General features: G+C 38.2%; 1 protein-coding gene across 1 annotated transcript; it reads left to right on the plus strand.

Annotated features, from left to right (window-relative positions):
- The first annotated feature begins 96 nt into the window (after window positions 1-96).
- On the plus strand, window positions 97-22194 carry FAM174A (family with sequence similarity 174 member A). Its single transcript, XM_065875529.1, has 2 exons — window positions 97-536; window positions 22056-22194. The coding sequence occupies exons 1-2, from the start codon at window positions 97-99 to the stop codon at window positions 22192-22194; spliced, it is 579 nt and encodes a 192-aa protein (XP_065731601.1).
- The last annotated feature ends 3852 nt before the right edge of the window (window positions 22195-26046 follow it).

Raw genomic sequence — 26046 nt, forward strand, 5'->3', positions numbered from 1 at the left:
GGTCACCCTTCGTTCTTCACTGCGCCCATGGTCCCACCTGGAGCCAGGGCGGCGGGCCCGGCAGCTCCCACGTGGTGAGAGGGCGGTCCGGGGAAAATGAAGGCGACGCACTGTAGCTGCTGCCTCAGCCACCTGCTCGCCTCCGCCCTCCTGCTGTTGCTACTGCTGCCTGAGCTGAGAGGGCCCTTGGAGGTACTGCTGCAGGCGGCCGAGGCCGTGCCGGATCCCATGCCTCCGGACCGTGGGCCGCGAACCCTGCCACCTCAGCCGTCCGGCCCCACAACTGCCCAGTCCCCGGGCCGCGCTCCGGCCGAAGCCGAGGGACCACGGGGCGCCGAGGGCGTCAATAGCAGCACTCCCAGTGCGGGGCTTGCAGCCGAAGACCCAGGCGGGAAAGCGGGGGAAGAAGGCCCAGTGGGTGGCGTCCTCTCTGTGAGCCCCAACCCCGGCGACAAGCCCATGACCCAACGAGCCCTGACCGTGTTGATGGTGGTGAGTGGCGCGGTGCTGGTGTACTTCGTCGTCAGAACGGTCAGGTGAGGCGAAGCCTCGATGAGCCTCCCTCGCAGGCCTGAAATGGGCTATCTTTTGACCTGGCGTTGCCCTCTTCCCACCCCCAGTATCATGGATTCCTGCCTGAGTGAGAGACTGAGGATGAATGTCTTAAAAGTCTGTGGTACATTTGGGAGTATTTAAACCACCAAGTACTTGCTCCCTTTCATTTATAAGTTATAAGTTAGTACCGAACCTCTAAATCAATCTTAATATTTGAGTAAATTAATACTAATGCAGAGTGACCTTATTATATGGGTACTTTATTTTATAAAATGTAAAAGAAGAAAAGTTCTTTTAGCAGTAGTTTCTTTTTTATTTTTTACATCTTTATTGGAGTATAATTGCTTTACAATGGTGTGTTAGTTTCTGCTTATAACAAAGTGAATCAGTTATACATATACATATGTTCCCATATCTCTTCGCTCTTGTGCCTCCCTCCCTCCCACCCTCCCTAGCCCACCCCTCTAGGTGGTCACAAAGCACTGAGCTGATCTCCCTGTGCTATGCGGCTGCTTCCCACTAGCTATTTTACATTTGGTAGTGTATATATGTCCATGCAACTCTCTCACTTTGTCACAGCTTACCCTTCCCCCTCCCCATATCCTCAAGTCCATTCTCTAGTAGGTCTGTGTCTATTCCTGTCTTACACCTAGGTTCTTCATGACATTTTTTTTCTTAGATTCCATATATATGTGTTAGCATACGGTACTTGTCTCTCTCTTTCTGACTTACTTCACTCTGTATGACAGACTCTAGCTCCATCCACCTCACTACAAATAACTCAATTTTGTTTCTTTTTATGGCTGAGTAATATTCCATTGTATATATGTGCCACATCTTCTTTATCCATTCATCCGATGATGGACACTTAGGTTGTTTCCATCTCCTGGCTATTGTAAATAGAGCTGCAATGAACATTTTGGTACATGACTCTTTTTGAATTATGGTTTTCTCAGGGTATATGCCCAGTAGTGGGATTGCTGGGTCATATGGTAATTCTATTTGTAGTTTTTTAAGGAACCTCCATACTGTTCTCCATAGTGGCTATACCAATTCACATTCCCACCAGCAGTGCAAGAGTGTTACATTTTCTCCACACCCTCTCCAGCATTTATTGTTTCTAGATTTTTTGATGATGGCCATTCTGACTGGTCTGAGATGATATCTCATTGTAGTTTTGATTTGCATTTCTCTAATGATTAAGGATGTTGAGCATTCTTTCATGTGTTTGTTGGCACTCTGTATATCTTCTTTGGAGAAATGTCTATTTAGGTCTTGTGCCCATTTTTGGATTGGGTTGTTTGTTTTTTGTTGTTGAGCTGCATGAACTGCTTGTAAATTTTGGAGATTAATCCTTTGTCAGTTGCTTCATTAGCAAGTATTGTCTCCCATTCTGAGGGTTGTCTTTTCATCTTGTTATGGTTTCCTTTGCTGTGCAAAAGCTTTTAAGTTTCATTAGGTCCCATTTGTTTATTTTTGTTTTTATTTGCATTTCCCTAGGATGTGGGTCAAAAATAATCTTGCTGTGGTTTATGTCATAGAGTGTTCTGCCAATGTTTTCCTCTAAGAGTTTCATAGTTTCTGGCCTTACATTTAGCTCTTTAATCCATTTTGAGCTTATTTTTGTGTATGGTGTTAGGGAGTGATCTAATCTCATACTTTTACATGTACCTGTCCAGTTTTCCCAGACCACTTATTGAAGAGGCTGTCTTTTCTCCACTGTATATTGCTGCCTCCTTTATCAAAGATAAGTTGACCATATGTGTGTGGGTTTATCTCTGGGCTTTCTATCCTGTTCCATTAATCTATATTTCTGCTTTTGTGCCACTACCATACTGTCTTGATTACTGTAGCTTTGTAGTACAGTCTGAAGTCAGGGAGCCTGATTCCTCTAGCACCATTTTTTGTTCTCAAGATTGCTTTGGCTATTCGGGGTCTTCTGTGTTTCCATACAAATTGTGAAATTTTTTGTTCTAGTTCTGTGAAAAATGCCAGTGGTAGTTTGATAGGGATTGCATTGAATCTGTAGATTGCTTTGGGTAGTAGAGTCATTTTCAAAATGTTGATTCTTCCAATCCAAGAACATGGTATATCTCTCCATCTATTTGTATCATCTTTAATTTCTTTCATCAGTGTCTTATAATTTTCTGCATACAGGTCTTTTGTCTCCTTAGGTAGGTTTATTCCTAGGTATTTTATTCTTTTTGTTGCAATGGTGAATGGGAGTCTTTTCTTGATTTCACTTTCAGATTTTTCATTATCAGTGTATAGGAATGCCAGAGATTTCTGTGCATTAATTTTGTATCCTGCTACTTTACCAAATTCATTGATTAGCTCTAGTAGTTTTCTGGTAGCATCTTTAGGATTCTCTATGTATAATATCATGTCACATGCAAACAATGACAGCTTTACTTCTTCTTTTCCAATTTAGATTCCTTTTATTTCCTTTTCTTCTCTGATTGCTGTGGCTAAAACTTCCAAAACGATGTTGAATAAGAGTGGTGAGAGTGGGCAACCTTGTCTTATTCCTGATCTTACTGGAAATGCTTTCAGTTTTTCACCACTGAGGATGATGTTGGCTGTGGGTTTGTCATATATGGCCTTTATTATGTTGAGGAAAGTTCCCTCTGTGCCTACTTTCTGCAGGGTTTTTATCATAAATCGGTGTTGAATTTTGTCAAAAGCTTCCTCTGCATCTACTGAGATGACCATATCGTTTTTCTACTTCAGTTTGTTAATATGGTATATCACATTGATTGATTTGCTTATACTGAAGAATCCTTGAATTCCTGGAGTAAACCCCAGTTGATCATGGTGTATGATCCTTTTAATGTGCTGCTGGATTCTGTTTGCTAGTATTTTGTTGAGGATTTTTGCATCTATGTTCATCAGTGATATTGGCCTGTAGTTTTCTTTCTTTGTGACATCCTTGTCTGGTTTTGTTATCAGGGTGATGGTGGCCTCGTAGAATGAGTTTGAGAGTGTTCCTCCCTCTGCTATATTTTGGAAGAGTTTGAGAAAGATAGGTGTTAGCTCTTCTCTAAATGTTTGATAGAATTCGCCTGTGAAGCCATCTGGTCCTGGGCTTTTGTTTGTTGGAAGATTTTTAATCACAGTTTCAATGTCAGTGCTTGTGATTGGTCTGTTCATATTTTCTATTTCTTCTTGATTGAGTCTTGGCAGATTGTGCATTTCTAAGAATTTGTCCATTTCTTCCACGTTGTACATTTTATTGGCATAGAGTTGCTTGTAGTAATCTCTCATGATCTTTTGTATTTTTGCAGTGTCAGTTGTTACTTCTTTTTCATTTCTAATTCTATTGATTTGAGTCTTCTCCCTTTTTTCCTTGATGAGTCTGGCTAATGGTTTATCTATTTTATCTTCTCAAAGAACCAGCTTTTAGTTTTTTTGATCTTTGCTATCGTTTCCTTCATTTCTTTTTCATTTATTTCTGATCTGATCTTTATGATTTCTTTCCTTCTGCTAACTTTGGGGGTTTTTTGTTCTTATTTCTCTAATTGCTTTAGGTGCAAGGTTTGGTTGTTTATTTGAGATGTTTCCTGTTTCATAAGGTAGGATTGTATTGCTACTTCCCTCTTAGAACTGCTTTTGCTGCATCCCATAGGTTTTGGGTCATCGTGTCTCCATTGTCATTTGTTTCTAGGTATTTTTTTTATTTCCTCTTTGATTTCTTCAGTGATCACTTCATTATTGAGTAGTGTATTGTTTAGCCTCCATGTGTTTGTATTTTTTACAGATCTTTTCCTTTAATTGATATCTAGTCTCATAGCACTGTGGAAGGAAAACATACTTGATACAATTTCAATTTTCTTAAATTTGCCAAGGCTTGATTTGTGACCCAAGAGATGATCTATCCTGGAGATTGTTCCATGAGCACTTGAGAAAAATGTGTATTCTGTTGTTTTTGGATGGAATGTCCTATAAATATCAATTAAGTCCATCTTGTTTAATGTATCATTTAAAGCTTGTGTTTCCTTATTTATTTTCATTTTGGATGATCTGTCCATTGGTGAAAGTGGGGTGTTAAAGTCCCCTACTGTGAATGTGTTACTGTTGATTTCCCCTTTTATGGCTGTTAGTATGTGCCTTATGTATTGAGGTGCTCCTATGTTGGGTGCATAAATATTTACAATTGTTATATCTTCTTCTTGGATCGATCCCTTGATCATTATGTAGTGTCCTTCTTTGTGTCTTCTAATAGTCTTTATTTTAAAGTCTATTTTGTCTGATATGAGAATTGCTACTCCAGCTTTATTTTGGTTTCCATTTGCATGGAATATCTTTTTCCATCCCCTCACTTTCAGTCTGTATGTGTCCCTAGGTCTGAAGTGGGTTTCTTGTACACAGCATATATATGGGTCTTGTTTTTGTATCCATTTAGCCAGTCTATGCATTTTTGTTGGAGCACTTAATCCATTTACATTTAAGGTAATTATTGATATGTATGTTCCTTTTCCCATTTTCTTAATTGTTTGGGGTTTGTTATTGTAGGTCTTTTCCTTCTCTTGTGTTTCTTGCCTAGAAAAGTTCCTGTAGCATTTGTTGTAAAGCTGGTTTGGTGGTGCTGAACTCTCTCAGCTTTTGCTTGTCTGTAAAGGTTTCAATTTCTCTATCAAATCTGAATGAGATCCTTGCTGGGTACAGTAATCTTGGTTGTAGGTTTTTCTCCTTCATCACTTTAAATATGTCCTGCCAGTCCCTTCTGGCTTGCAGAGTTTCTGCTGAAACATCAGCTGTTAACCTTATGGGGGTCTCTTGTGTGTTATTTGTTGTTTTTCCCTTGCTGTTTTTAATATGTTTTCTTTGTATTTAATTTTTGACAGTTTGATTAATATGTGTCTTGGTGTGTTTCTCCTTGGATTTATCCTATATGGGACTCTGTGTGCTTCCTGGACTTGATTAACTATTTCCTTTCCCATGTTAGGGAAGTTTTCAACTATAATCTCTTCAAATATTTTCTCAGTCCCTTTCTTTTCCTCTTCTTCTTCTGGAACCCCTATAATTCGAATGTTTGTGCATTTAATGTCCCAGAGGTCTCTGAGACTGTCCTAACTTCTTTTCATTGTTTTTTCTTTATTCTGCTCTGCAGAATTTCCACTATTTTATCTTCCAGGTCACTTATCCGTTCTTCTACCTCAGTTATTCTGCTATTGATCCCATCTAGAGTATTTTTAATTTCATTTATTTTGTTGTTCATCGTTGCTTGTTTCCTCTTTAGTTCTTCTAGGTCCTTGTTAAATATTTCTTGCATTTTCTCTATTCTATTTCCAAGATTTAGGATCATCTTTACTATCATTATTCTGAATTCTTTTTCAGGTAGACTGCCTATTTCCTCTTCATTTGTTAGGTCTGGTGGGTTTTTATCTTGCTCCTTCTTCTGCTGTGTGCTTTTCTGTCTCCTCATTTTGCTTATCTTACTGTGTTTGGGGTCTCCTTTTTGCAGGCTGCAGGTTCGTCGTTCCCATTGTTTTTGGTGTCTGTCTCCAGTGGGTAAAGTTGGTTCAGTGGGTTGTGTAGGCTTCCTGGTGGAGGGGACTAGTGCCTGGGTTCTGGTGGATGAGGCTGGATCTTGTGTTTCTGGTGGGCAGGTCCACGTCTGGTGGTGTGTTTTGGGTGTCTGTATAGTTATTATCATTTTAGGCAGCCTCTCTGCTAATGGGTGGGGTTGTGTTCTTGTCTTGCTAGTTGTTTGGCATAGAGTGTCCAGGACTGTAGCTTGCTGGTCGTTGAATGAAGGTGGTTGTTGGTGTTGAGATGGAGATCTCTGGGAGATTTTCGCCGTTTGATATTACGTGGAGCTGGGAGGCTGCAGCACCAAGATCCTTTCATCCACATGGCTCAGAATAAAAGGGAGAAAAAGTAGAAAGAAACAAAGAAGGAAAGAAAGGAAGGGAGGGAGGAAAGAAGGAGATAAAAGAAAATAAAATAAAGTACGATAAAATAAATATTTTATTTAAAATAAATATTTTATTAAAATAAAAAATAATTATTAAGAAAAAATTTTTATCAAAAAGTAAATAAAAATACGGACGGAAAGAACCCTAGGACAAGTGGTGAAAGCAAAGCTATACAGACAAAATCTCACACAGAAGCATACACATACACACTCACAAAAAGAGGAAAAAGGGAAAAAATAATAAATCTTGCTCTCAAAGTCCATCTTCTCAATTTCGGATGATTCGTTGTCTATTCAGGTATTCCACAGATGCAGGGTACGTCAGGTTGATTGTGGAGCTTTAATCCACTGCTCCTGAGGCTGCTGGGAGAGATTTCCCTTTCTCTTCTTTGTTCACCCAGCTCCCAGTGCTCAGCTTTGGATTTGGCCCCGCCTCTGCGTGTAGTTCACTGGAGGGCGTCTGTTCTTCGCTCAGAGAGGACGGGGTTAAGGGAGCCGCTGATTCGGGGGCTCTGGCTCACTCAGGCTGGGGGGGGGAAGGAGGGGCACGATGCGGGGCGAGCCTGCGGTGGCAGAGGCCGGCGTGATGTTGCACCAGCCTGAGGCGCACCGTGTGTTCTCCCGGGGAAGTTGTCCCTGGATCCTGGGACCCTGGCAGTGGCGGGCTGTGCAGGCTCCCAGCAAGGGAGGTGTAGATAGTGACCTGTGGTCGCACACAGGCTTCTTGGTGGCGGCAGCAGCAGCCTTAGCATCTCGTGCCCATCTCTGGGGTCCACACTGTTAGCCGCGGCTCGCGCCAGTTTCTGGAGCTCCTTTAAGCAAGGCTCTTAATCCCCTCTCCTCGCGCACCAGGAAACAAAGAGGGAAGAAAATGTCTCTTGCGTCTTCGGCAGGTCCAGACTTTTCCCCGAACTCCCTCCCAGCTAGCCGTGGTGCACTAACCCCCTGCAGGCTGTGTTCATGCCGGCAACCCCAGTCGTCTCCCTGAGCTCCAACCTCTCCCTAAAGCCCAAGCCTCAGCTCCCAGCCCTGCACGCCCCGGCTGGTGAGCAGACAAGCCTCTGGGGCTAGTGAGTGCTGGTTGGTACCGATCCTCTGTGCGGGAATCTCCCTGCTTTGCCCTCCACACCTCTGTTGCTGCGCTCTCCTCCGTGGCTCTGAAGCTTCCCCCCTCCGCCACCTGCAGTCTTCTCCCGCGAAGGGGCTTCCTAGTGTGTGGAAACCTTTCCTCCTTCACAGCTTCCTCCCATTGGTGCAGGTCCCATCCCTATCCTTTTGTCTCTGTTTATTCTTTTTTCTTTTGCTCTACCCAGGTACGTGGGGAGTTTCTTGCCTTTTGGGAGGTCTGAGGTCTTCTGCCAGCGTTCAGTAGGTGTTCTGTAGGAGTTGTTCCATGTGTAGATGTATTTCTGATATATCTGTGGGGAGGAAGGTGATCTCCACATCTTACTCTTCCACCATCTTCCCCCTCCACCACCTTAGTAATTCGGTTGTACCATATGAAATTTCTTATGTTCCACCTTTTTTAACTGGGAATACTGACAATTTTGTATGATTCAATCTTTGTCATAGCCCCTATTAGAAACATCTAGCATTCTTTTACATGGCACTAAATATTTCAATGCAAAGTGTTACCAGTTGCATGATAAGATGGAAAACTAATACCTATGCCGGGTTGGGGGGGGGTGTCATAAATATGATCCTGTTTTAATATTGGTACATACGTTTAATATCCTAACTATCCTATCCTGATTTTAAATTTGCAAAAATTTGAATGAGTAAATGGATAAATTTGATATCTTACACACAAAAAACCTTTGCAAAGTGAATTCATCTATAAATCTAAGTCATTCAGAAGTTGAAACTTACAAATGAATAGTTTTTTTAGCCTATTCTTACTACAGAATGTTAGATTATAGAATTACTTAAATTTCAGATTTGGTACAGATATGGACATGTAAATGACATCTTTCACTTTATATATGATGAAACTGACCTAGAAGAGTAAAGTGGTTTAATTTGTGTCCCATGGAGTCTAATGACCATCTATGATTGTAAAATCCATTGTTTGCTTTGTTTGCCTTTTTTTCCCATTAACGTGATGTCTGTGTCCTAAGACTATGATCAACCTTGTGATGAAGTAGACCAGGTCTTTATGTTGTACCAGGTTATGAGTAAAAGTAGAAGACTGTCACTTATTTTTCTACTCCTTTTAATGCCTTATCAAGTAGAAAAGGAATTATATAATTCAATTAGTGACACTTGTTACTGTTGTAAGTAACTTCCACTTGATACATTCCACTGTTACTGAAGTAAAGTTATTTTATGGCATCAATCATGATATTAAAATATTTCAACTATGTAGTAAGACTGATTTGGAAATCTATAATAAAGCCTCTTTAACTGGGTTAGTTGGGTACCACCTCTCTGAAGAGCTGACATGCAGAGCCAAGACCTCACTGTTAAAAGGAGCCAGCCAAGAGAAGAGCTGAGGAAGCACTGTGTAGTTTCCTCCTGTATAAATACAGTAGAGGATAGGTTTATAGGAATGCACTGGTTTGTTTTCTAAACTATTTCACATCTTTTCCTGTAACTGCCTACCCTCTACTATTTCATATATTTCTTTAAGTGGATTTATTTAAACTGAAAGTTTCCTTTTAAACATATCTATTTATTATTTTGTGAACAGAAAACCAACATCCCTTGGCTTAAATAACTGATTGAAGAAGTACAATGTAAGCCAGTGGTCCAGGGAACCCTGGAGGGTGGGAGGGTTCTCTGAGACCTCTTCAGGGGATCTGCAAGATCAAAACTATTTTCAAAATAATACATTCTAAGTTTATAGGGCACAAGAAGTTCATTGATACAGTTTCAAATTACACATTGCAACTAGCTTTTAAGAAACTACTTCTTGTTGAGTTTGGGTGTACTATCAAAATAGCATAAACACCAGTATCTGAAAACACTATTAAAATCCACCTCCCTTTTCCAAGCTCATATCTACATGAACCTGGATTTTCTTTATATCCTTCAACCAAACAACACATTGCAAATGATTGAAGGCAGAAGCAGATATGAAAATCTAGCTGTTTTCTATTATCTCTCTTTTCATTTTCTATCTAGTTCTATCCATTTAAGCCAGACATTAAAGGGATTTGAAAAATCTAAATCTATGCCAATTTTCATCTTTTTCTGTTTTCTTTTTGATAATATATTTTTCACAGAAACTATGTTAATATGTAGTGGATTTATTCTAATTTTAAAAAGCAAATGATATTTTAAAGTTTTCTTAGGTTTAATTAACATATTAATAATCCACCTAATTGATATATATATATATATAATCCACATATTTATAAGCTCTTTGGGGTCCTGAATAATTTTTAAGAACAGAAAGGAATTTTAAGATCAAAACATTTGAGAACCACTGGTGGGAACAATATTATTTGAGTTATATACTGTTGGTTCACAAAACCCAGCAAATCCAGGCCCACTTTCTATTAAAGAGGGAGTTAGAAAATGAGGTGTTACAGACATATTACCACTAAACTGAGACTTTCTTCTTGATATAAAGAAATATTAGAAGAAAATTGAAGCAGTAATTACTTTTCCCACTATATAATTGTTAGTTAATGCTGTCTGTATATTTCCTATAAATATCCAGAGTATCCTAAGTGTTATGTTTCATATACATATAAATAATGGGTCTGATGATAACTTTTTGGGGATGATCTTTTTTCATTTTGCTTCCACCTTATGTATAATCTTATATATAATTGTTTATCGCCATTGATTTTCTATCTTCATTTCTGTAAAGCTTGGAAGGGTACAGTCTTTTCAGTCTGATTCTGTTGGATGACTCACTAATATTGTGTGTTAACAGCCAAATTCTGAACCTATGGCTAAGAAAAACTGGACTCTTTAACCAGCATCTAGTACATTCATTTAGTCCAAGTCCTAAATTTAGTTGGCCACCTGATGTCCAAAGCTTGACTGATGCTAACAATGTCTGGGCAATGTTCAGAACTGATGCTTTTTGCTTCCAGATTATGGGATGAAAACTATTCATTTTGGTGAATGCCCATTTTGACCCCCCAACTTCCAAAATAGTTGTGACAACAAAGCAGCATTATTTATTTGTGCCAAGGGGGAAGAATGGGCCAAAATCATCATTTCATTAACTGATATGTGAAAACACAGAATATTTTACTTGTAAAGTAGTTGAAGTCCCTGAAATGTCCATATTGTTTTAATCTAATTCAGTTATAATGAATGTGTAACTAGAGATAACTTTCCCTTTGAGTCTGGAAATATTCCAAAGAACAATTAGATTCTCTCTATAGAAATTGAAATATATATAGAGAGAAGGAACAGAGTAGGCTTCCTAAGATTAATACATAGTCTTTATGAGAAGAGGCTGTCACATTCTCTATTATATCCCCAGTGCTGAACGTTATGTACAAAATAGGGTAGGCACTGAGTAAGTAGTTGCCTAATGAATGAGTGTTCTTAGTTCTTGTTGGGGATCAGTGTGAGTCTGGGGAAGACTCAAAAACATGAGAACAAAGGCTATTTACTTATCTTTTTTTTTTTTTTTTTTTTTTGTGGTACGCGAGCCTCTCACTGTTGTGGCCTCTCTCGTTGCGAAGCACAGGCTCCGGACGTGCAGGCCCAGCGGCCATGGCTCACAGGCCCAGCCGCTCCGCAGCATGTGGGATCTTCCCAGACGGGGGCACAAACCCGTGTCCCCTGCATCGGCAGGCGGACTTCCAACCACTGCGCCACCAGGGAAGCCCTACTTATCATTTTTTATCCAAGGCTAAGTACAGTGTTTGCACTCAGACATTTAGTAAATGAACTAAGTTTGATTAGACTGAGAAAATAAATGTTTGGGTAGGGAAAACAATTATTTTATTATGTTTTTCAAAAGAAATAACATTCCCCATCTTTCTCCTCCTGTACACTTTTCCTTTCATGCTTCATTCTAATATTAAAGGAATATTAGATTACTGCTTCTATCAGTTACTATTTTAGTTAAACAGATAGAACAAGCCTGGCTAACTTAAACTAATGGGGATTTACTGGAAGAATGTTGAGATCTCAGAAAGTCAAAGAGAAACTGGAGAATCGGTTCTGGGAACAGGCAGAAACTAAGTCAGCTTAGGAGACAAGACATCAAAATACCACACAGGTTTCTTTGCAGGAACATACCATTGTATAGATACGCAGTAGTTTTCAGTCTCTTTGTCCCTCAGCTTAGGAATCAAATTCCATGGAAGGAGAAATAAATTAAGTCTATCTATTGGCAGAGGTGTTGGGAATCTTAATTATCATCTCACCAGACAGTTTATTGTGGTAGAGATACTACCAATAAAGGAATATGGGTGCAAAAAGAAAAGAATACCATCACCGAAACAACATATTTACACCTCTCTGATCCATCTTTGCTCTAGGAATCAAGGAAGAATATAAACTATTCATACCCGCCTTGCTAGATATTTTTTAGCCTAGCAGTTTGAAATGCCAGTCCCTATGAGTGGCTCAAAAAGTGTCATGCAATTTGACCAGCAGTCTGTAAGGTCACTAATCACCTCCAAGCTACCAAATATTCTTTATTCTACCAGAAGGGTCTTTATTCTGAATAGCTCTACTGCATTTGTTACCAATCATTTAATTCTTGAGTAATTTTCCTCTATTGGCTTTTGATCCTTTTTACTATTTTAACCCCTTTTCAGTATAGTCTTATGGGAAGTCAGACTTTCTGAGTTCTAATCCCAAGAGCTGTGTACTCTTGAGTAAGTTACACAGCAGCTCTAAAGTTCAGCTCAGGTTTTGTAAAATAGAGAAAATGATAGTATTTACCAGAATGGATTGTTTCAAGGACCTATACCAAGTACTTAGCACAGTTCCTGGCACATAATAACTGCTCAATGAATTTTACTAGTGATAATGATTATTATTTTTCTTATCACTCTTTTCTGATCTCTTCCATGGATCTTTTCCATTTTCTCTTATAATAAGGACAAAAATCTAGGCTTCTGAGAGTGCTTCTTTTTATTTATTTATTTGTAATTGAATGAAAGAGTCCTTAAATTCTATAGTGATCTACAATTTTCAAAAGTTTCACACAGATGATTTCGTGCTTCTAAAGCTATCTCTTTAGTCTGTTCTTCTACATATGATAATGGGGTTTTCTGTATTTAAACAATATTTATCATGTGCAGTTCTGGGAGATAAAAGTAATGAGGTGAATTTGTTGGGGAATTTGGGCCAGGGTAGTGCTCCCCCACCTTTTTCGTGCCATGCCACACTTAGAAATTGATATTCATGTAGGGTAAATGCTTGAGACTATTTGCCCTGATCTCTGTCTACGTTGGACCCTGTTAGCTACTCCAAAGGGCTAAGGAGATCTTTGTTTTGGCACATCAGTAAACCATTTGCGTGTATGACACAGTCGTTGGGAAGTGTTTATAGAATGGTGCTGAATGTGGACTATGTAAAGAAGTAGTTGGACAAGTTATCAGATGGGCCACCTTTAAATCCAGATTCTTAAAATGAAGAGAATCATATGGAAACATACAAGTGGGTGATGGAACACTGGTAACCTAACTCAGAGAAGCTAGGATGCTCAACGCCCTTATCAGTTAGGAGATTTTTACCTGTGAGTAATAGAATATCCAATTAAACGTGACTTTAACATAGGGACATGTTTTGTAGTTGTTTCTTATCATGAATACGAGCAGGCTTAGGCTTAGTTCAGTGACTTTGTGAGATTATCAAGGATTCTGGCTTTTTCTTTCCTTGTCTCACCATGGGATGGCTACCTCAGCTTTAAGCATTATGTTCCCACACAATAGTATCTCAAATAGGAAAGAGGGAAGGGGGCCTGAAAAGAGGCCTTCTCTTCCGATGTTCTTTTTTTATCAAGGAGAAAAATCTTTCCCAGAAACCCCACTACTTGAGTTAACCCCTTCTATCTCATTTGTCTGAACTGCTTCATCTATTTAGCCCTAGACAATGACTGGCAAAAGGGAAATTATATTTTCATGATTGGTTGCACCAATTATTATGATCATTATATATTTCTTAGGGCTGGGCTCAATTGCTGTCTAACCAAAATCATGGTACTGTTAAGGCAGAAGAGAGTTTCCTTTAGGATAAACAAAAAGCAGATACTGTTACAGTGATCAAAACTAAGAGATGGCCTAACCAGAACATCATAAATGTACTTATTATTGTAAGTAGCTACCAAGTCATTACTTTTTACCATGAAAGGATGAACCCGAAAATGCAATTCACTTAAAACAATATATCCAGACTGGTATAATGTAAGATCATTGTATAAGGGATCAGAAGACTGTTTGGTAGCTAATTTTGGACGTTGGTTAGAATTACTTTGAATCATTAGGAAAACAATATAGCTTAATGTTTAAGAACCTAGACTTGAGAATCAACCTGCTTGTATTTGGATCCTAGCTCTACCATTTACTGTCCCAAATTTAATTTTTCCTGAGCTTTGACTTTCTATGTTTAGAATGAGGATACTTATAGGATTGCTGTGAGGATTACATCAGGTAATGCTTGCAAGCTGCTTAGCTCAATGCCTGACATATGTGCACACTCGGTAAATAGTAATATTCTTAGTGAAATTTTTCTGTATCTAGAATTGCTATTGTAATATATTTGGGGGGTTTTTACAGTATTTTCTGTAAAAAAATGTATTTCCCCCATACCATACTCTGTGGTGTTTGACCTCTTAAACTATAATCAGCAAGAGGTTAGGTCTGACAAGGCTAGAGATGGGGTGGGAGCAAGGAGAAAGAAGGAGGTTGTAAGAGAAATCTGCTAGAATGTTGGTCATAGAGCCAGTCAAAGGTGAGGCGGGATGAATCTTAGAGGCGCTGGTTTGTAAATAAGACTTTAAAGTCGGTTGGGGAATAAACCCATGCTGAACTGTTAGAGGTGGAGGTCAGGAGAATTATCAGTCTTCACATCCCAAATTCTAGGGCCTAAAAGAGAACACTAGGAAATCTATATAAAGACAAAGAGGAAAGATGACAAGGGAGCTATGTGCTGTGCACCTTCACGTAGGATACTTCATAGCTAAGCTATATGACATTTACTTAAGGTTTACTTCACCTGGGGGTATCCACCAGAATACCATCAAATGGGAGACAGATCTAAACACAAGAACTGATCGTACATGCTGAATTATAGGGAGCTTGTTTAGAAAAGGGGTCTATCAGAGAAAGCAACATTCCAATAACCTAAACATAGATAAACATGCATTTGATCTTTTCTTTTTTAACTTTTAGGTATTAGCAGTGAACATGTTACAGGAGATGAAGAGTGGCAGGATACCTTGCTGGGGAATCTTCTATTTAGTGCTGCACTTGGTCAAGCTTGTGATAGTGACAGAGCCTGGTAACTTATAAGCCAAAAGAGAGGACCCAAGAATAATTATGAAAAGAAGCCAAAAAGATTCAAAAGTTCTGTAGTCTATCAACTTGGAGTCAATAACTCATGACAGCACCGTTGCTTTACACTAAAGTGGTATAATTACAATGATCCTTGAGAGATCAAAAAGAGTAGAATTAACTCATTTTATCCTATATATTAAGGCATGGATAGCTCTAGTGTTGGATATGTCTCTATGTAGAATGCTGAGATTTTAAAAGAAAAACAATAGTTTGGGTTTTGAAAGGATAAACTTCAATTATTTAGTGTGTAAATGAAGAATAACTACATGTTATAATATGATAAATTTATATACCCAAAAGATAAAAATGAAACTCCACAGCACAGGATACAAGTTGAATATTGGTGGTTCTAATTGAGGTAGCATATGAGAATCACCTGGGCTAAAGCAGGTAGGCTAATCTACCTAAAACATCCTAAATGAGTATCTTAGAGGTCCTGGAGTGAATGCATGTTTAATATGCTTAATTATTCTAGCACTGTGTGTGTGGGTGGGTGTGTGTGTGTGTGTGTGTGTGTGTGTGTCCTAAGCCAGGGGGCTATTATCCAAATTACAATATAAAAATTGGCTAGATCCCTTAGGTTTTGCTGTGGTATGGTTCTGGAGATGGTGTTCTTTCAGGCTTCTCTTATACCAGAGGTGATGATTTGCATATAAAATTGTAGGTGTCTTTGTTATACAGAGAATATGCAAGACCTATGGTGAATCTGAATATTTCAGTTAAATAATTTAACAGATATTTATTAGGCATATGCTTTTTTTTTTTTTGCCGTACGTGGGCCTCTCACCGCTGTGGCCTCTCCCGGACGTGCAGGCTCAGCGGCCATGGCCCACGGGCCCAGCCGCTCCACGGCATGCAGGATCCTCCCAGACCGGGGCACAAACCCACGTCCCCTGCATCGCCAGGCAGACCCTTAACCACTGCGCCACCAGGGAAGCCCTAGGCATATGCTTTATACCAGTCCTTGTGTGCTGTAGGCAGAGTGATAAGAACAGATCTATTTCCTGTTCCCATGAAATTAATGGTCTAATAGAGAAGATAAAAAGTTACAAAAATAAGTGTGCAAGTACATCTTTGATAAGTTCTTCAAAGGATATATGCATGGGTGGTATGGAAGCCAATAATAGGTGCTTGTGACCTAGCTGGGTAGATTAGGGAAGCCTTCCTTGTAAAATGAATAGGCAGTACCACATATTGTGGTGCCAGTGTAAGAGAAAGCATAGCTATTATGAGGGAATGAGGGAAGGCTTTGTCAATGGAGTATAGAAAGTGAAGTAGAATGTAGAGTCAAGAGCAAGGTGAGGCTAGAGAGAAAAGTATGAGCCATCCTGTGTTGAACTTTATAGGCCTTATTACAGAATCATTTACTGCCAAGCAGTAGGAAACCACTGGTAATTTTAGAGGGGAGATTGCTGAGTGACCAGAGTAGACAGAGGTAGACAGTTATAAAGCTATTTTAATAATTAAGGCAATAGATAGTAGCAGTGGTAAGCACTATAAGTGAACTTCAGTGATTCTTAGGAAGTTCAGTCAATTGGACTTTGTGATTGTGGCAGCCATGGAAGTACACTGATCAAACCTCCCTTTAAGAGACCCTGCTGTGGGGATAGCCTCTAGTTTCCACAGCTTTGGATCTGTCACAACATCCATGCCAGTGCCATGATTCCTAAACCTGCTTCCAGCCAATGATTGAATGTAGCCAGATCTGGTCATCATGACTGAAAGAGGACTCCCTTCTCTAATAGGCAACCTTTGCTTAAGGACATACCATTGGTCTGGTCAAAACTTTCTCAGAATTGCATTGCACTGGTACTGCTGTTCCTATCCTGTCATCCTTCCTTTCTACTCTCACAGGTGTCAGACCTGTATCACCCTCTGTAGGATTTCCTCCTCGTCTCCAGCTTCCTCCCTCTTTATCCTTCAGAAGCCTTTCCCCTGATAAATCTTCTGCATACTGTATTAGTTTGCCAGGGCTGCTATAACAAAGTACCACAAACTAGGTGAACTTAACAAAATTTTATCACGTCACAGTTTTGGAGGCTAGACATTCGAAATCAAGGTATTGGCAGTGTCGGTTTCTTCTGAGAGTTATGAGGGAGTGTTCTGGACTGAATGTTTACGTCCCCCCCCCCCCCACCAAATTCATATGTGACTGTACTTGAAGATAAAGCCTGTGAGGAGGCGAAAAAGGTTCAATGAGGTCATAGGGGAGGGGCCCTCTCTAATAGGGCTGATCCCTTATAAGGAAAGGAAAAGACTCCAGATTGCTCTCTTTCTCTTCCTTTACACCTGAAGAAGAGATCATGTGAGCACACAGTGAAATGACAGCTGCCTACAAGCCAAGGGAAGACGCCTCAGAATGAAACCTATCTTGCAGGTACCTTCATCTTAGACTTCCCAGCCGCAAGAATGGTGATAAATAAATTTCTGTTGTTTAAGCCATCAAAACTATGGTATTTTGTTATGACAAACTGAGCAGACTAATACAGAGAAGGTTCTGTTCCAGGTCTCTCTCCTTGGCTTTTAGATGGGCCAGCTTCATGATCACTTGGTGTTCTCTCTGTATCCATATCTGTCTCCAAATTTCATCTTTTTATAAGGACACTGGTCATGTTGGAGTAGGGCTCATTCTGATGACTTCATTTTAACTTGACTCTGTGAAGACCCTGTTTTCAAACACCATCACATTCTGAGCAACTAAGGATTAGGATTTCAACATATGAATTTTCAGGGGACACAATTCAACTCATAACATACTCATCTCTTACTGGTGTCTGCTTCTTGAAAAACGTGACATTTCAGTGATGGATTAGGTTTGGTGAATGGGAGATGAAGATGAGAGAGATTTCAGATAAAATAATTTTTACTGTGTGTTATATATTGGGTTGAATTTCTTCATGAATATCATAGACAACTAAAACTGTGGCTCACCAATTTTTATTTAGTTATGTCTCAGTACAAAAAAAATGAGTTCCAAAACCATTCTTGATCAGTAATTCACTTTTCTTGCCAAAAAAAGTCAAGGCAAACAAATTCTGTATCATTAGTCATACCTTTATTAAGATTTACTCTGCTTTATCATTGTGCCTAATCATATAGGAGAGTGTATGTCTATAAAATATGCACTAAATACTATATTCCTCAGTCAGTTTTGAATGCGTAATAGAAGAAATTAAGAAATAATATTACTTATATAATTCCTTACTTAATAATACCCTACAGGCATTCAGTTAAAACAAGAAAATCAGATCGGTACAGCAAGTTACAGCAGGTTACATTGATTGGTTTTCTCCCTTTCACAGAGTAGTAAAATGAAATGGAGTTTTATTCTGTTGTGTTTATTTTATGTGGCACCATACATTTCTACATAAAATTTTATCAACCTTACTTAGTAATCTAGTTTTATTTTTCTACTGTAGCTTTTACATGTTATTTAAACAGAAATAATTCTTACCGACCTAAGTATAATGGAACATAGAGGAATCTGCATCTATTTTAGATAGCTATTTGAATAATAACTTGAATACCTGGAAGGTATCTAATCCAGATCATTTACCTGTGATTGCCATGTGATGAATGAATATAATTCAATATAATAATAAACCATATTGCTATTTTCTTTTGCCTTCTTAGGCCTCCATATTTTCCTCTACACATTTATAGATAAAGTCCCAATTTTTTTGTTACCTGAAGAGCCAACAAAATATTTTTTCAGGTTGCAGTTATGCGTTTACTATGTCTGGTAGAAAACTGCATATCTATGATTATATGTATGTAGTTGTTAACATACTTGGACAAATTGGGCATCATGAGCTTAATGAAAACATTAATTTGTAGGAAAAGAGCCATAGCTGTTAAAATTGCATGAATTTTAAATCCTCCTCTCTTTTGTTTAAAAATAATGTACACTGCATATTAAAAAATGGAAGTAGCCTTTTTACTTAAAGTTTCAGTATATTTTTATGTGTATTGTATTTTTCACTTCATATTTATTAGTATTTTAAGTAGGCAGTTCACTGAATCAGCCCAATAATTTTAAAGCTTTATAAGTGTTTCTGGCTTTCGCTGAGAAAAATCACTGCATATGGATGCGTTTTATTATATTTGATGTTTTTATGGCCATAAAGCTGTCATGACCATGCAGCCATCACCGCCTATATCCTTGGACTTAGGAAAGACATTCTTAGGGAAGTTGCATTTCAAGCTTAAATTCTATTTAACAATATATAGTTTTTTATTTGACTTATTCTTGTATGAATTAGTGACGTTTACTAAAATACTAAATTCATTTTAACTGAACTGCATTCCCCTATTTATTTGGTGCCTGAGAGTACACAGTCTTTGCATATGAAGTAGATTCTTATTAAAGAGTTTGGATTCAGAAAGTGGTATTTATATACACGTTAAAAGATAGTAGAAGCTGAAATAAATGATAAAGTGCTCACACCAAATGTTTAAACAGAAAGAGAAAACAGTGTTATTGGGCAGATTAGATTAGCCACTCATTGAAAGATTGGAAAATCATTCAAGGTATGATGATGACCTTGGAAGTGGAGAAGAGTGTCCGCTGAGATGTCAAAAGTCCTTAAACTCTATGTTCATATCATTTCCTTTTTAAAGACTTGGCAAGGTATCCTGTGACTGACAATGACCTGGTTATTAACATATTGACTATTTGATATGTAATATGTGACTTGAAAGAATCTAGTTTATTTCCAAAAATAATTTCACATGACTGAAAATGCCAGAATGTTTGGAAGCCATATGGTTTAGAAAGTTGAGCAACAGACTGGCAAAAGGGAAGAGAAGAAATTATGACTCTGAATATTCTTAACTTAAGCTGCCAAGTGGCTTCACTCATTCTTATGTATTCACTTTTTAAAATCAAAGCAATGCGTGCAAATGTTATTAAATCATGTGGTTCAAAAAGACCAATAGTGAATTATAATTCCCCTGTACCTTCTATTCCTACTTCCAGTGTCAGTACTTCTGTCATTTCTGTTCTTAGTTCTTCTGTGAATTACTTTCATAAGTCTAAATCAGAGATTGGCAAACTGACCCATAGGACATATCCAGTCTGCTGACCTGTTTTTCTAAGGCCTATGAGCCAAGAATGTGTCTTACATTTTTAAAGCGTTGTAAAAAATCAAAATAATAACTGAAGAAGTTAAGATGAATGTGTGACAGAGACCATATGTGATGTACAGTGCCTAAAATATTTACTGTCTGATCCTTTACAGAAAAAAGTTTAGATTTCTGGTCTACATAAGGTATGTGTGTATGTGTATGTTTATCAGCATACACACATATTCAATGCATAGAAACATGCACACATATATATACTTGTAAATTTAACAACCTAAACACATGTAATTTTTCACTATATAAAGACAGGCTTACACTTCATACCATCACCAGTTCTACCTCATTTTTGCCAGTTATTAGTATTAACTCTTTCACTGGTTATATTTGTAGCTCTAAATACTATACTTAAACCTCGGTTTCCTTTTCTGCCATCTTTGGGTGGGCATATAGAATAGATTTTTAGGCAGTAATTAGTGGAAATTATCTCGGTTTTTACCTAAAGTTGGTAATATTTTGTAAATTTTGATCACTCAGCCAGGTACTTTATACCCAGAAGCTAGCACAATGCCTGATGCTTAGTAAGACTCAAATATTTCTTAGTAAGACTCAAATATATATACACACACAGGACAGTTTGTCTCCTAGGGGTCCCCACTATCATTTTTACAGAGGCTCATATTGCTCTATACTTGGTGCTATAGTTGTAGTATTTCTTATCACACTTATTACCTCATACAAAGTGAATCAGAATTTAAGTAAACTTATTCGTTATTACTTGCTATCTTCTGTTTTGTTTTTAAACTCCCATAGATACTTGTGTGAAACATTTTTCTGTGTGTATAGAGTTGAGGTTGTTACGTTGGAGGTGATATAGGCATTGATTTCAGGGTCAGATTTGGATCACTGAACTAGAATATGATGTCACTCAGACCCTCAACAAATATTTAAGGGGAATCTTAATCAGACACTGTGCTACAAAGTAGTAATACAGTGGTGAACATGATAGGCATGGGTTCTCCCCTCATGCAACTTAGTGGGAGAGACAGGCAAATAAACACTCAAATAAATACATACATAGCACACATAAATGCAAACTGAGATAAATAATTAGAAGGAAAAGAACAAGTTATTTGAGAGAGAAGGAGACAGTAGGGTTCTAAATCATGAGACGCCTTCATATATATACAGATAATAGTTAAATATTAAAATATTTTCTCTCCTCTAGAGCAGTAGTTCTCAAACTTTAGTTTGCATCAAACTCACAAGGAGTGGTTGTTCAAACACTGGTTTCTGGGCGCCAAATTCAAAGTTTCTTACTCACTAGGTCCGGGTGGGCATGAGGATTTGCATTTCTAATAAGCCCCTAGATGACTGTGATTCTGCTGATCCAGAGGACGACACTTCAAGAACCATTGATCTAGGATAGTGGCTTTCAGTACATTGGAGACACTTGTAGAACGTTAATAAGCTATTGATGTCTAGTTCCTATCCCTGGAAATTATAATTTAATTGTATGGCGGTATGGCCCGAGTAAGGAGCTTTTTTAAATACCCTAGGTGATTCTGATATGCAGCCAGGAGTGTACACTACCTAGTCTAGAATTTGAGTACATATATACATACAGTTTCATAGTGGGGCAGAAAGTACCTAACGCTGCACAGTGGTAAGAAGGCATGGAGGAGATGGAGAAAAGGCTGGAACATAAGCCTTCAGTAAAAATATTGTACCAGAACTAAGACTTGAGGGATTATCTATCAACATTATACGTTGACAGAAAGAGAAGAAGGTATGTCAGACAGAAGAAATGGTGATGGCACACAAACATACAGGAGTAGCTTTTGTTTAATTAATAATCCTAGGTGGTAAATTGGTTTCGTTTCTGAAATGTAAACATTCTGATATTGAATGCCTCCAATGTCAGAAACTGGGATAATTTATTTTTAGTTTACAAGTAAGTATAAAGATCATGTATACCATATTCAAATAATTTTTATTCATTAATATGTTCTATTTAATAGGATGAGAAGAAGAAACCGAAAGACTAGGAGATATGGAGTTTTGGACACTAACATAGAAAACATGGAATTGACACCTTTAGAACAAGATGATGAGGATGATGATAACACATTGTTTGATGTCAATCATCCTCGAAGGTAAGTGTTGAGCAGTTTAATTCCATGAGTCAGGAGGTACTTTGACAAGTAAACTGAAAAAATAAAGTAGAATTTCGTTTAACAGTTTGTATCCTAAATGATTATTTTCAGTTCTGTTTAATGAAGTTCTTTGTGATACCCAACCAATAGCTCACATTCGCATTGCTTTGCTAAAAGAGATGTAAACAATAGAATATCATCCCCCAAAGAAATCATTATTGTAAATCTCCTTGAAGAGCTTGGTCCTTTTAACTGCTGCATAATAATAATTCTGTGTGTGTGTGTGTGTGTGTGTGTGTGTGTGAGAGAGAGAGAGAGAGAGAGAGAGAGAGAGAGAGAGAGAGAGAGAGAGAGGGAGAGAGGGAGGGAGGGAGGGAGGGAGGGAGGGAGGGAGATTAGTAAACTTGATTTTCTTTTTGCATTCTGAAAATATTTTGGTTTTAGTCTGGGTTATTCTATTTGTAAACAGTGTTTTTGGCAGAATTGTGGGACTAATCGTCAGTGGTCTGACAGTGTGGCTATAACGTCTATTCTCAGATCTATTCTCACTGAGTGTTAAGACCTTTCCTAAAAGGTTTGAATAAACAAAGTTATATGGATATAGACTAGTTTCAATGCAAATAGAATGAGGAAAGGAGGCAATAAAGGTTCCACTCAATAGGGAAAGACATGTTGGAATAGAGGAGGAATTAGTTGGATGAAGGAAAACTGGAGTCCAGAATCAGGTGCATATAGAAAGAGTACAGAAATCTGGGGGTTAAAAAAAAGACTCAACAAAAATTGGGCTATTAAATCAAATACATATGAGCTTTTAGTTGCTGGTCATTCATTCATTTAATAAAAATACATTCATGAAATGCCATAAAATAGTATTAGAGACCTGATATATAAACATGAACAAAACAACTGTATTTGTTCATTAGGGATTCAGTCTCTTAGTGAAAATAAACATGAATAGAATACATAAAAATGTCTTTATTTATAATATTCTAAAGTTTATTTAGAACATTCAAATATACCCCCTGAAAGACCTTAAATTGCCTATAAAGTATTGTACAATGCCCATTAAGTCTAATATTGCCAGTTGTTGACTGCTTCTTTAGGTGTGAACCTGATGAAGTTGTTTGCATGCATTTAGGAGCCACTGTGTGTAATAGATACTTATCTTTACACACTAGAATGACAGTAATTGTGAAATACAGTTGGGAACTGAGACTGACTGAGGGAACACCTCACCATTTCTCTCATCTTGGGCTCACCCTACAGAAGGTGCTTGTTGAGGAGGATGGGGGGTGAAGTCTCACTTTTTATATAATTATTTTCCTTTAATTTTCAGCAAAGTTTTTATAGTATTTAAAGAGTGTGGTATTTGTAGTATTTTAAAAAGCTAAATGCATACGAGGTACCTCTTCTGTACACACACAGAAAGGGAACACAAAAAAGGAAGCTGTTGACTTCGGAAGTCGGGGTTGCTTCCAAAGAGGAACTGAATTTGAAGCCCAGTTTGTCTATTTTAAGTGTGCTTGACAGTCAGAAGCAACCACCCAGAGCTTAGTAGTTGTGAAAAATGATAGTTGTTCAGAATGCAAGCAGCAGAAAATGTCTGGAATGCAGCCTGTTGTGTGTGCACATGTATTTATACATGAAAGGTGTTATACCTGGGGATCAGCTGTGACAAGTCATGGGGATGGGCAAGGTCTTTTTTTTTTAGCAAAATAGGAAGAATTTTTTTTTTTTTTTTTGCAGTACGCGGGCCTCTCACTGTTGTGGCCTCTCCCGTTGCGGAGCACAGGCTCCGGACGCACAGGCTCAGTGGCCGTGGCTCAGGGGCCCAGCCGCTCCGCGGCATGTGGGATCCTCCCGGACCAGGGCACGAACCTGTGTCCCCTGCATCGGCAGGCGGACTCTCAACCACTGCGCCACCAGGGAAGCCCGGAAGAATTTTGTAGTCTTTTAAGGAGTTTGGTAGTGCCCTGCTATCATTGGAGAACTATTGATGCTGCTTGACTGAAATATATGTAATCAGATAACGAGATCTGTGTTGTAGTAGTGGGGAAAGTGGCCTAAGAGTGATGAAGAGGGACAGAACTAGGGAAGGGAGGAGGGGCATAAAGAAGGGGACAGTTTCCATGAGATATAATTACCTGTAGCCATCTTTTATTCTGTATTTTGCTTCATCACAGACCTTTCTCCCATATTTATCCCTCTCTTATGCCCTGCTTCTCATGAATCTTGCATTCCATTAGGCAGCTAGACATTAATCAGAGTTACATAAACAAAGAAAGAATAAGAATAGGGTGGTGTGAGAACCAATAGAACACTTAACCAAAAACACATGGTCCAGAAAAGCCTCTTGGAAGTGACATGTAAACTGAGACTTGAGACATGAGTAAAAATTAGCTAAATGAAAGGTGGATACAGGGGCAGGAGTTGGAGACAGAACTGCAGTCACAAAGTACCAGAAGCAAAAGAGTATAGTATAGTGTATTCAAGAAACTCAAAGAAGTTAAATATATGCTATATTAATATGTGTGAAATAAATGAATGGGTGGATGAATGATTTTTGAGCTTTGAATGCAAAAGGAAGAGGGTAAGGCAGAACAAAGAATCAGAAGGCAGGCTGTGATCCATGTTAATCAGTTAGAAATTATTCTACAGGTTACAAAGAGACACTTGGAAAATTTTAAGACAGGGAAAACAATCAAAGCTATAGTTCGAAGATTACTGTGCATAAATTGGAGACGAGTAAGATAAGGAGTAAGGTGACCAGGAAGAAGACCCGTTAGATGGTACACATACATGGGGTGGCCTGTGCTAGGTGATAGCAAGAGAAGTAGAGAGGAGTGAATTATTCAAGAGGCTTTGAAAGGTATTATCAACAAGATTTAGGTATTGTGTTTGGGGGGTGAAAGAGAGAGAAATGATAATAATGGAGAAGCAGTTTTGGGAGTAATGATAATGATAACTATCAGTGATAACTGATAGTGAAATCAGCTTGAATTTTTTAGTATTATGATACCATTTACTTAAAAAACTTAGAATAAACTTTAACGTACATATGTCTAGATTAAGTAAGGAGAACAGCACACTGTTAAGTGTACTTACCTATTCATTCATTCATTCATCCAATAAATGAATGATGTAGCAGCTAGTTTATACAGCAACTATTTAATGCCTGGCACTAGTCTAGGTGCTTGGAACACATTAAAGCGACAGAATAGAAAAGGCAAATTTTTTAAATCCTGACTTTGTGAAGCTTAGCTTCTAGTGGGGAAGAGGTGAGATTGGGGGGTTGACAGTTCATTTTCATTTTTACTTTTCCTTCTATATACTTCTATGTTATTTGATTTTTTTTTCTTCAAAGAGCATATGTTCATACATTACTTAAAAAGAAAAAACTTTTTGTCTGGGAATAATTTCAAATCTACCGAAAAGTTATAGGAATAAAAATAGTACAAAGAGTATCCTAAACTTTTTATCTAGAATCACCTTTCCTTAACATTTTACTTTATTTGTTCTCTTGTGTTCTCTCTTTCCTCACATAATATAGATATGGAAGATTGCATCCCTCTCATTTTATATTTAAGTGATGTTCTGGTATTTCCTTATAATTAGATTCAGAGTATGCATTCTTGGTGGAAATACTACATAGATCTTTCTACATCCTTCTCAGGATATTGTATCTGGAGACACATAGTGTCCATCTGTCCTTCAGAAGCAGTGGTAATTGTGATGTACCTCTTCAAGGTTTTGTCTAATTTCTCTAGTATGCACTGTTTTTTTCCCCTTTGCAACTAATAAATAGACATTTTAAAATCATGGGGGCTTCCCTGGTGGCGCAGTGGTTGCGAGTCTG

Source organism: Phocoena phocoena, chromosome 3 (assembly GCF_963924675.1).
Source record: "Phocoena phocoena chromosome 3, mPhoPho1.1, whole genome shotgun sequence".
NCBI lineage: Eukaryota > Metazoa > Chordata > Mammalia > Artiodactyla > Phocoenidae > Phocoena > Phocoena phocoena.

What these genes read in the sequence shown, in the direction of transcription:
- FAM174A (XM_065875529.1), top strand. Translation starts at nt 97, where the DNA reads ATGAAGGCGACGCACTGTAGCTGCTGCCTCAGCCACCTGCTCGCCTCC. An exon ending in TTCGTCGTCAGAACGGTCAG is followed by an intron (nt 537 to 22,055) that starts GTGAGGCGAAGC and finishes TCTATTTAATAG; the next exon opens with GATGAGAAGAAGAAACCGAA.